At 44.5% G+C, this 11,132-nt stretch overlaps 1 protein-coding gene across 1 annotated transcript in view; it reads left to right on the top strand.

Moving 5' to 3' along the window:
* The window catches only part of LOC137884111 (cadherin-23-like), a 34,098-nt gene that overhangs the window by 16,566 nt on the left and 6,400 nt on the right, over positions 1 to 11,132 (top strand). The window contains exons 7-26 of the mRNA XM_068725809.1: positions 1,048 to 1,269; positions 1,435 to 1,554; positions 2,735 to 2,915; positions 3,005 to 3,138; positions 3,526 to 3,735; positions 4,227 to 4,334; positions 5,053 to 5,155; positions 5,508 to 5,633; positions 5,722 to 5,925; positions 6,029 to 6,487; positions 6,616 to 6,732; positions 6,826 to 7,050; positions 7,272 to 7,441; positions 7,967 to 8,104; positions 8,332 to 8,451; positions 9,015 to 9,192; positions 9,311 to 9,522; positions 10,206 to 10,400; positions 10,490 to 10,603; positions 10,725 to 10,854. Of these exons, the coding sequence (XP_068581910.1) occupies positions 1,048 to 1,269; positions 1,435 to 1,554; positions 2,735 to 2,915; positions 3,005 to 3,138; positions 3,526 to 3,735; positions 4,227 to 4,334; positions 5,053 to 5,155; positions 5,508 to 5,633; positions 5,722 to 5,925; positions 6,029 to 6,487; positions 6,616 to 6,732; positions 6,826 to 7,050; positions 7,272 to 7,441; positions 7,967 to 8,104; positions 8,332 to 8,451; positions 9,015 to 9,192; positions 9,311 to 9,522; positions 10,206 to 10,400; positions 10,490 to 10,603; positions 10,725 to 10,854 (3,466 nt within the window). The remainder of the gene's footprint in view (positions 1 to 1,047; positions 1,270 to 1,434; positions 1,555 to 2,734; positions 2,916 to 3,004; positions 3,139 to 3,525; positions 3,736 to 4,226; positions 4,335 to 5,052; positions 5,156 to 5,507; positions 5,634 to 5,721; positions 5,926 to 6,028; positions 6,488 to 6,615; positions 6,733 to 6,825; positions 7,051 to 7,271; positions 7,442 to 7,966; positions 8,105 to 8,331; positions 8,452 to 9,014; positions 9,193 to 9,310; positions 9,523 to 10,205; positions 10,401 to 10,489; positions 10,604 to 10,724; positions 10,855 to 11,132) is intronic.

Below are 11,132 nucleotides of genomic sequence, written 5' to 3'. Positions count from 1 at the left end.
ATATAAATAAAAGTCAAGTTCTAATTTGTCATCATTCACTCTCTAACACACACACACACACACACACACACACACACACACACACACACACACACACAGTTTACAGCTCATGCAGAAATCACAATTGCACATCAGGGAAGCAGAACCTTTGGCTTCCTTGCAGTATCTTCTCTCCGCGTCATTTACTCTTAAGATTTATTTTTTGTTCTAACAAGATTTTCTTCTGCCTGTAACAAAATACTCTCCCACTGTCTTATCCCAGTCTCCCATGTAGCCTGTAAATGAAGCCTGATCACACGTCACAGATGCAAAATCATAATTGAAGACCTTAATACCTATATGTATCCTCTCTAGTGAACAGTGTATAAAGGTGCAGAGTGGCTGTAGTGCCTGTAGAAAAGCAGGTCTTTAAAGAAATGACTGATGATTGTCACAATATAATTGTTAGGTATTATTACAAAAGAACAAACAGTTATTACCAGACTATCTTGCTGATGTGGGTTTTGTAGGTTTTGCTTTTTGCTCTCTAAAATGATGATACATCCCCAGAGGATCTTTCAACATTAGAATGATGAATGGACTACAAAATCAAATTTACACTCACTTCAGGGCCAGCTGACACCTTACGCTGGGAAAATGGTGTGGAAAACACTTGACTATACGTTTATTACAACACAGACCTGATCAGAAAAGCTTTTGGCACAGCATGGCAGATATACCAAAAACCACAAGTGACACAAGATTCACCCAGCCCTACACAGCGTGTGTATCCCACGTCATCGGGGAGGAGACGAAACAATGTGTAACCCTCGGTGCAGACCTCTACAAGGTTTCCATGTTATCTTAACCTCGAGACACCCAGAGCCTCCTCACATAAGGCACGCCTCTCAAAATACCAAACCACGCCAATGAACCAACCACACATGTCTTCATGTCTAATACACTTTTCCCACGACAAAAAGAAACCCGTATTGTCAGCAGAGTTTAGTACAGTAAGCCACAAATAGCTGATACAGCTGTAAAAGTTTCCCTCCGTTTGTCATGCAGACCTCAACCACCATCTATGTCCACATCGTGGATGAGAACGATAACGCCCCAGAGTTTCCTGAGGAGGAGTACGTCACTGTGCTGAGCGAGGGACCAGACACAGTGGGCGCCACCATCGCCACAGTAACGGCCATCGACCCAGATGAGGGTCTGAACGGCACCTTGAGATATGCCATCGCTCAAGGAAACCTGATCCAGACCTTCCATATAAACAGCATCACGGTAAGACATGATGGATGTTATACTGTCGTGTTACCTCTGCAGAAACATGCATTAAACTGCTGTGTGTGATGTGTGATGTGTGATGTGTGATGTGTGTGTGTGTGTGTGTGTGTGTGTGTGTGTGTGTGTGTGTGTGTGTGTGTGTGTGTGTGTGTGTGCCTTTAGGGGAGGATTACAGCCGTGAAGGAGCTGGACTACGAGATCAGCAACGGACACTATGCACTGGTCGTCACGGCTACGGACCAGTGTCCAAAGCCTGCTCTTCGCTTGACATCCAGCACAACAGTAATTATGCAAATGAGATGCACGCTTTTATTCTGATGACTGAAATTAAACATTTTAGAGCTGAAACAATTAATCGATTAATTAGGTAGTCGATCAACAGCAAATCAATTCTTAATTTTGATAGTTTACCAATTAATCAGGTATGTATGAAGCAAAAATGCCAAACATTTGCTGGTTCCATCTCCTCCAACGTGAAGAGTTGCTGTTTTTTATATAATTTTGACCATTGGCCAAGACGAGCAATTCGAAGACATCAACATGGTTTTTGGTTTCTTCGAATGTTTCGCTTGCTGATACCAGAATAAAGTGCATTGCAGTAGTCGAGTCTCGAGGAGATAAAAGCATGAATGACTCTCTCCAGGTCTGTAAATAAAGATGAAATGCAGAAACTTGATTAAAAACACCCAAACCCATCCTTACACATTCGCATCAGTGCTGTTGATGTTTCTACATCCCATGTGCATTCACATGCAGATTAAAACCGTATGATAAGTATTTGTGTGTTTGTGGAAATGAAGATTTGCATCAGAATATCAAGACACAAAAGTTTAAATTTAATGTCCAACTTAAAGTTACTGTGAGGAACTTTTACGTGGTTATGAAACAGTCTCAATGTATTACTGATGCCTCTATATGACCTAGATAAGTAAACAAGACCATCAGAGAGAAGATTGGCTTTTTCTGTACAGAGTTTCATCTGTGCATTCCGCGCAAAATCAGACGAAAAATAATGCAGGTTTACCAGAAACCCCTTCTGCTCAGACTCCAGGGAGAGTCCCGAGTGTCCCGAGATGTATTGCTGGGCCTGCTGAAGGGAAAGGGAGGCATGGGAGAGCCAGAACCAGCACTGAACGGGGCAGACTGTCAGACCCTGCTGCAGTAAAATGAGAGGTTTTCTAAAGGGACTCTTGTGCCAGGAAACACTACCACTTTCGTTAAAAATAAACACAAAATGAAAGTTCCTTGTAGAAGCTTTACGTGTGTAAATCCTTCTGTTACCTTTAAAATTGTATCTATGTAATGATATAGTGGTAGAGGTAGCCATACAATGTGGAAATCCACAAGACTGTGAAGTTGACTACTTTTTGCTGTTCATCCTATTTTTGCCATTTACAGTGTACATGTCACAGTCACCTATGTCTAAACGGATGTTGAACGTCCCTCTCCCGCCTTCCTTTAGGTGCTGGTAAATGTCCTAGATGTGAACGATGTGACACCCACTTTTGCCAGAGCCTTTGAGGGACCCTTCGAGGTGACTGAGGGCCAGCCAGGACCTCGGGTCTGGACTCTCAGAGCCAGTGATGAAGACTCTGGGCTCAACGGCAAAGTGGAGTACAGCATCACCGGTGGAGATCCCCAGAGTTAGTACCGGTTTGTTCTGTCGAAGAGAGTGATCTGCTATTAAATCCTCACTGTGGGTCTCTGAGCCTTTTGTCTGTCTCTCTGTCAGATGAGTTCATGGTTTCTCCAGTGGAGGGCGAGCTGCGGGTGAGGAAGGACGTAGAGCTGGACAGAGAAACAACAGCCTTCTATAACATCACTGTCACAGCCCGAGACCTGGGCACCCCGTCTCGCAACAGCTCGGTGGGCCTTGATTACATAAACACACACACACACACACACACACACGCTGGCAGCCACATACTCTCACCATATCGTCTTGAACAATTATGATCTTGCAAGCTTCCCTTCTGCGCTGTAATCTAAACAGTTAAACATACATTACATCTTTGGTCTTAAATGCTGTGAAAGTAAAAATCTCCAGTAAATGTTTGGGACAGGTTAACACATAAGCAACTGTTTAAAACATGTTTCATGTCATAACAGCTGCTTAGTGAACATTTGTGATGGGTTTAGCAGGAGTTGTGTGGCACAGTATCTTTTTGACATAATCTGTAGACAGACAATATGAGTTATTGTGAACAGGCATGAGTCTGAGGTTTTATCTTTGTCTTGGCGTGTTTCCTTCAGGTGGTGGTGGGGGTCAATGTCCGAGACATCAACGACAACGACCCAGTCCTCCTGAACCTGCCGCACAACACAAGCGTGAGTGAAGGCGCCACCATACACACCTCTGTGGCCAGGGTCCAAGCACGAGATGCAGACAGCGGACGGAACGCGTTGCTAACTTACAACATCACTGCTGGAAACCAGGACGGAGCCTTCTACATCAACGACACGGTGAGATAAAGAGTGTGTGTGGTTTAAAGAGTAATGCTGGATGTGCTCAGACGTAAAACAGGCAGGAATCTTTCGACCAGACTGGGCAACAAAACACTGAATTTCAGCCTGTTGTTAAGTTACTCTTTAAGTTGAAAAATCTGACTTACTGGTGTGGTAAAGGTGGAGCAGGACATGAAAAAAGGGAAGCATGGGGGAAGAAGTGTGAGTCCTGCTCTCAGATTTGATCATGTCAGGTAAGACTTGGTCCAGATGTTCCAGCTCCTTTTCATCTGCAGTCTGCACTTAAGGCTTGTACAGCCTTGCTACAGATGTTGGCAGTATAAGTATATTACAGAGTATACAAATACTGCAAGTCCTTTAGAGAAGGATAGGTGAAAAGACATATACTGTGGTAGTAGCACACAACGGTGTAATATAACGTACTGTTGTATCAAGAGTGAATCTCTGAACACACTCATGGCTTACCTCTTCCTCTCTGTGTCTGTCAGACAGGTGTGGTGCAGGTGAACAGACCGCTGGACAGAGAGCGAGTGGCTGAGTACACACTGACCATCACCGTCAAAGACAACCCCGAGAACCCCCGCATCGCTCGCAGGGTAATCCCACCCGCCTTTGCACACATACTGCAAGCGTTCACACACGTTCCTCCATTGGCATTTTCGCAGAGAGACAGATGTAAAACCTTGTATCTTTTATAGTCAGCTTTGGAGGAATTCATAAAAACAGGCAATCCTGAACTATTAGGTGCTAGGCAGCCGCAGATGGCAATGAAATGTAACAGTTTGGATTCAAAGACCTTAATTCCCCAAAAGCTTTTACCATAATGTGAATAAGATGCACGCTGTCCTCGTGACATTGCTTTTGTTGAGCAAATTCACAGCACTCATTGCACTTCTATAATAATAGTAATGTATAACTTTTTTTATGCAGGCGTGAGCTGATTACCTGTCCTTCCTTTAAGAACTATTGTAGTTTTTGGCTAGGCTTTATGAGCCTACATGTCCTGTGTCTTGCATATAATGAGAATATCTTGAACTCTAACAACTTGAGAACATGAGAACCACCCAAGCTGCAGTTTTTCACTATAAAAAGCAATGTGGCCCGCTTTAAATGTTGCCTCTGTGGCGGAGGTGAGAAACTGTTCTAACCCGGAGCTGCAAAAAACAGCTGCAACCACCAGCAGCCTGTTGGTGGTTGCAGCTGAGGGCTGATTAACTTATTTTTCTCTCCTCCTCCCTCGTAATCTTGTCTTTACCACTTAATCCTCTGCTCTTGTAATTGTTTATTTCTCCCTTGTTTGTGCCACACCACCAGGATTCAGACATCTTAGTGATCACCATTCTGGATGAGAACGACAACAGGCCGATATTCACCAGGACCAGCTACAGGGCAGAGATCACAGAGAACTCTGAAGCAGGTAGCACTCAAGCTGGTGTGTTTATCTCTCTGTTTTCCCTTGAGTGGGGGAAATCTGCAGCACAGTGTATTGTGCCAAAACACTGTCTGTAACACTGTCTCCCCCACTTCCTGACTTTGTTGACATGCGGCTTATATTCAGTGATGATTTTTTTTTTTTTTTTACTGCTTTGAAAGTTAGAGGTGAGATAGAAGAACTGACAACTTTACAATCACAATGGATTTGTTCAACATTATACCATCTCTTAGCTATTATCAAAGAAACGTGCGATCACCAAGTGAAACAGGCTTGCTGATGTGGTGTACAGATTCTAACCTGACTTCTCCACCTGTTCCTCTCTTTGTCCTTTTAGGCAGTACTGTAACAGTGTTAAATGGGCCAGTTCTGGCTGAGGATAAAGACATCGGACCCAATGCTGTGGTGAAGTACCGCCTGCTGGGAGCCAGGGTGGACCTCTTTACTGTGGATGCCAATTCTGGTAACGTTATAACTCCTCAGCAAGTAGACAGACAAGAGAAATTTAAAAAGTGCAATGCAATTCATCAAGTCTCTGCATCTCCTTCTAGGTGTGATACGTGTGCGTCAGGGGGCGAAGTTGGACCGCGAGGCGTTTCAGGAGCCTCGGGTAGAGCTGCTCCTGGTTGGGGAGGACATAGGAAGTTTAAACAGCAGTGTCCCTCTCACGGTTACCATCCTGGACCAGAATGACAACCCTCCTGTCTTCAGTCCTTCCAGCTTCAGCGTTCGACTCCCTGAGAACAGCCCCTCTGGTGTGTGGATTGGCTTGTGGGGTTAGCCCTACCCTAACTCTTGGGCAATGACTGGTCACAAGAATACAAATGTGCGTGTGTTTGTGTCCTTTGTCTCTTCCAGGTGTGGTGGTGACTCAGCTGTCCGCCACTGACGCCGATTCTGGCTCTAACGGCTGGCTGATGTATCGGCTGGAAAGCGGCGCTCAGGACCGCTTCGTGGTGGACCCGCTCTCTGGCGCGGTCCTGGTGGGCAACACCACCCTCGATAGAGAAGAGCGTGGGTCCTACCGCCTGGTCGTCATGGCAACTGATCGTGGCACACCCCCCATGTCGGGCACAGCCACCCTGACAGTCATTCTGGACGACGTCAACGACTCCCGACCCCGTTTTATAGAGCCAGTAACCATGATAAACGTCAATGAGTCCACCCCGCCGGGTGTGGTGGTGACCACGCTGACCGCTGAGGACCCCGATCTGCATCCCCGGCTGGAGTATTACATCATCTCAGTGGAGGCAAAGGATGATGGGAACAAACCAGTGGATGGGCTGCAGGAGTCCTTTGGCATTGATCTACACACTGGTGAGACATGGATCTCAACCAAATTCAGTTTCTCGATCGACAAAGTTTAATTTTGACGGATGATGATAAATTGCCAATATACTGAAAACATTGGGAAAATAATGAAATGTGTTTTGGTGAATTTTCAGGTGCAGTGTTTGTACGCAACCCGCTCAACAGAGAGCTAGTAGCTACATTTGAGATCATTGTGTCTGTCCATGACAACGCCAGTGAAGTTATTGACAAGTCAGGAAGTGTTCCCAACGGTAAGTCCATTTTCTAACATGAAGCGTATCTTCAGATTTATACTTTCAGTAAGTTATCATCACTCCCTTATCATTATGACTCCTCCTCTACAGCGAGACTAACCATAAACGTGTTGGATGTAAACGACAATGCCCCTCGTTTCCGGCCCTTCGGAGTGTCCAACTTCACAGAGAAGATTTTAGAAGGAGCTCAGCCGGGCACAACACTGCTATCAGTATCAGCTGTAGACCCCGATAAAGGTCCCAACGGCCAGGTCATCTACCAGCTGCTCCACCTGCCCCGAGGGGGATACGTTAGACTGGAGGACCCTTCCACTGGTAAGACCACCAGCACCACCTCAGCAAGCTGCAGTAGGCTAAAACATGTTGAAATTCACCAACACTGTCAATGTAAAGTATATGTATGTTTCATTTAAGACATTTCCAGAGTTCCTTTTTACTTATAATGTCATTCCCAGCTTGTTGTCATGTAAATGTAGGATATTAGTATAGGCCAGATGAATCCTAACTGTAACCATCATGTGTGACAAATGTCTCAGGTAAGATTGTAGCCAACCAGACGGTGGATTTCGAGCAGGTGCAGTGGCTGAATTTCACGATTCGGGCGCAGGACCATGGCTCTCCTCCCAGGATAGCTGAGCTGCCAGTTTATCTGCGGATAGTGGATGTGAATGACAACAACCCTTTCTTCCTCCAACCCTCATATCAGGTACTAAACAGAATAAGAAACACATTGCACCCACCAAAGCAGAATTGAAGAATGCTGTTAAAAAAAGGATTTATCGTTTTAGTATTTTTGAGTGGAATGCTTTTTGACATTGCAGGAAAATCAGAGGTGTGACTAATATCATTGATGATGACCATATGAATGCCAGCCTGATACATTATTTACACCTGTGTTAGAACAGTCCAAATGAGATGAACTGCGGTTAACCAAAATAACATATGATGTATATGTTGTTATTGCCTTGTTTTTGCTGCTTTGTCTGTCAAAGCACTTTGGGAACTCTGTTTTTAAAGGTGCTATATAAATAAAGTTATTATTATTATGTACTTATTTTACCTTTGCCAATTGTTTGCGTGGCGTTCACTCACTTTTGCGAGTTCATTTTTGTATTTTGTTTGTTTTTTTGAATGTAAAATATTGTGAGTTGAGTCATACAGTATCTTGGTATTCAAACAGCACAACTCCAAACTCGATATCCGCGTTATGCGTCTCTACCTGTGTCTGTAGGAGCCTGTGTTCGAGAACGTGGACCTGGGCACCACCATAGTTCGTGTCAAGGCTACAGATGCTGACTCTGGCCTCTTTGCCGTCATTGAGTACAGCCTGGTAGACGGGGAGGGCAAGTTTGGCATCAGACCATCCACTGTGAGTTAACTTGTACGCTACCACATCAGCCATCACAAGTACGCCCTACTCCCTATCAGGGTGTCAACATTGAACGTCATCCTGCTTGGAAACAAAAGCTTTAAACAAAGCGAGCTAAAGATGATTCATATTTGACATCTGTTTCTGACATAAACAGATGTCTTGATTCAACCACCACTCCCAGTCAGCCTGTACTTCCTTCCTAATCATTCCCTCTCCCGTGTCAGGGAGAGATCTACATCCTTTCTCCTCTGGACAGGGAGACAAAGGATCACTACACTTTAACCGCTGTTGCCCGTGACAACCCTGGCGGCAGCTCCAACAACAGACGAGAGAACTCTATCCAGGTAGAGATCCCCGGCTGGAATGACACGTTCTCACATATAACCACCAAATACCATCTTTATTAACGCTTTTATTAAATGAGAAGCAGGAATATGAGGTTAAACTTAAGTCATCTGTAAGTTGTGTTGCTGAAGTACAATCAACTATATTTTGCTGATTCATTTATTCGAGCAAATACTTAATCAGTAAGTGATTAGGGCCCAACAATACTGTGTTTTTATGGCCGACACTTTTTTATTTTATTTAAACAAACATCCCTTTGTATTAAACTTTAATATTAGGGATCCTTTCATTTGTTTTTTTGCTTGTATTTGGGAAAATATAAAGTTGTCAGTGCTCTCTGTTAGACAGACTATGACAGTGTTTATAAATGACCTTAAACATAAATAAATATATATATATATATATATATATATATATACATATATTATTAGTATACCAAAATGTTGCTGTTAACAAAATGTGAGGAGCTGAAACGTGCTGACGTACGAGTCGGGCTCTACATGACCTCGATTAAACCTTGTGGCAGGAACATTGTTAACGTCTGCCTGTCGATGCTCGTCAGGTCCTGGTGACCGTCCTTGATGTCAACGATTATCGGCCACGCTTTACGGAGCGAGTGTTCAACACCAGCGTGTTTGAGAATGAGCCCAGTGGAACGTCTGTGATCACAGTGAGGGCTAACGACCTGGATGAAGGAGAAAATGGAGCGGTGCTCTACAGCCTGCTGGGACTCCATTCAGGTATGAATATACTAATAAAAGCCTCAGGTCACCTCACTAAATATTCTGAATCAAAATATCATAAGATATTTTCATATCTATTGTTGGTCTCTGAAATACAGTATCTCTGTCTTTTTAGATGCGTTCTCCCTGGATCCAAACACAGGGCTGGTGCGTTCTCGCCGCCTGCTGCAGTCCTCTGAACATTTCAACCTGACTGTGGTGGCTACAGACCAGGGCCGTCCTCCGCTGTGGAGCACTGCAGACCTGATCATTACGGTCATAGACGTCAATGACAACAGACCGTTGTTTGTCAGGCCTGCCAATGGAACCATCATTCATATCTCAGAGGTATCTGTATCCAAGTGTCCCACTGCGTGTACTGTTGTCTTCTTCTTTTCTAAGTCTGATTTCTAGCTCACATTTTCTCTCCTGATACCTAAACTGTAGATACGGAGTACTGATCAGATACTGTTGCTCTCATTTACTAAAATTCACAATCTGCACAACATCTGCCTCACTATGTTTGACTCATTGCAATACATTTGACAGCAAGAAGTGCTGTGGTGCTAAGAAAATGAGTCGATGGCACACTGGGATTAATGAAATGAAAGATTTACCAGAAACGGTACATTTCATAATGAAAATGACGATGTATTTAATGTGGATTAGTCACATCTGGCCGACACTCTCTACATCAGGTGGACACAAACATGACCGCATAGATAGAGGTGGTAATAGGGCTCCATGTACACTGGATGTGTAAAACAGCAACTGCCAACAAGTGCACTAAGTGAACTCAAAAGGGGATTGCGTTGTGTTTACAGCTTGTTTCCGTCGCCCCCAGGTGACCAGAAAATCCCTTATTCCAGGTTTAATGTTACTAACTACATCTAGGCTGCTTCTGTTATGACGTGTCAAAATGCCAAACACTTCATTTAAGTCCTGTTAACCATTCTGAAACTGTCGACCTTTAAGATACAAGTTGAGAGGTTCACACAAGCATGTACTGACGGTGTTTGCCCTCCATGTAGGAGCAGCCCCCAGGCCTGCCGGTGTATGAGGTGCATGCCACGGACTCTGACGAGGGGGTGAATGGAGAGGTCCGCTATGGCTTCCTGCAGACTGGAGCAGGTAACAGAGACTGGGAAAACTTCCACATCGACGCCATGTCCGGAGTCATCACAACTACTGTGAAACTGGACCGAGAGAAACAGGCCCTCCACAGCGTGAGTCAACTGTGTGTGTGTGTGTGCGCAGTTAATGCACTTGTGTGTTTCTTGGTATGTTTCTAACTGAGTGCAAACGACTCTCTCAGCTTATCATTGTGGCCCGCGACTTGGGCCAGCCAGTGCCTTACGAGACCACACAGCCTCTGCAGGTGGCGCTGTTGGACATTGACGACAATGAACCCGTCTTCCTTAAACCACCGGTGAGTATGAAGCGCTCTGAACACATCCTAATGTCTGTACATGTGCATCTGTACAAGGAGCTGCTATTTGACGGTTTGTCAAAGTTTTTCCCTTTGGTCTGTTTGTGTGTGTGCACCTCAGCGTGGCAGCTTACCTTACCAGAGGCTGGCAGTGTCTGAGCACTCCCCTCCAGGTACTGTGGTGGGGAACACAACCAGAGCGATGGACGCAGACGAGGGCTCCAATGCCATCGTCTACTACTTTATTGCAGGTGATGAGGTGTCCTACAGACACTGCAGCAATATGTTTGGTTTCACTGTCACTGTTAAAACTATAATGCAAAGATTTCCCCCATGAGTGAAATTATTTGCGTTAACCTTGATACAGATCAAGCTACAGTAGCGGATACAGAGTTTTTCTTTGTGTGTTCAGATGAAAGTCCTCTTACTTCAAAAGCGCAGAAATAATGAGGACATTTGTATGGATCCATCCGTCTTTCTTTTCTATTTCAAGCCGATTCCTTTAGGGCTTTATGTGACTGAACACAAG

The sequence above is a fragment of the Cebidichthys violaceus genome, unplaced genomic scaffold (assembly GCF_023349555.1).
Source record: "Cebidichthys violaceus isolate CVI_PGR_0920_01 unplaced genomic scaffold, fCebVio1.0.p SCAF_10, whole genome shotgun sequence".
In the NCBI taxonomy this organism is placed as follows: Eukaryota; Metazoa; Chordata; class Actinopteri; order Perciformes; family Stichaeidae; genus Cebidichthys; species Cebidichthys violaceus.
This window is presented reverse-complemented; position numbering and strand designations above follow the sequence as displayed.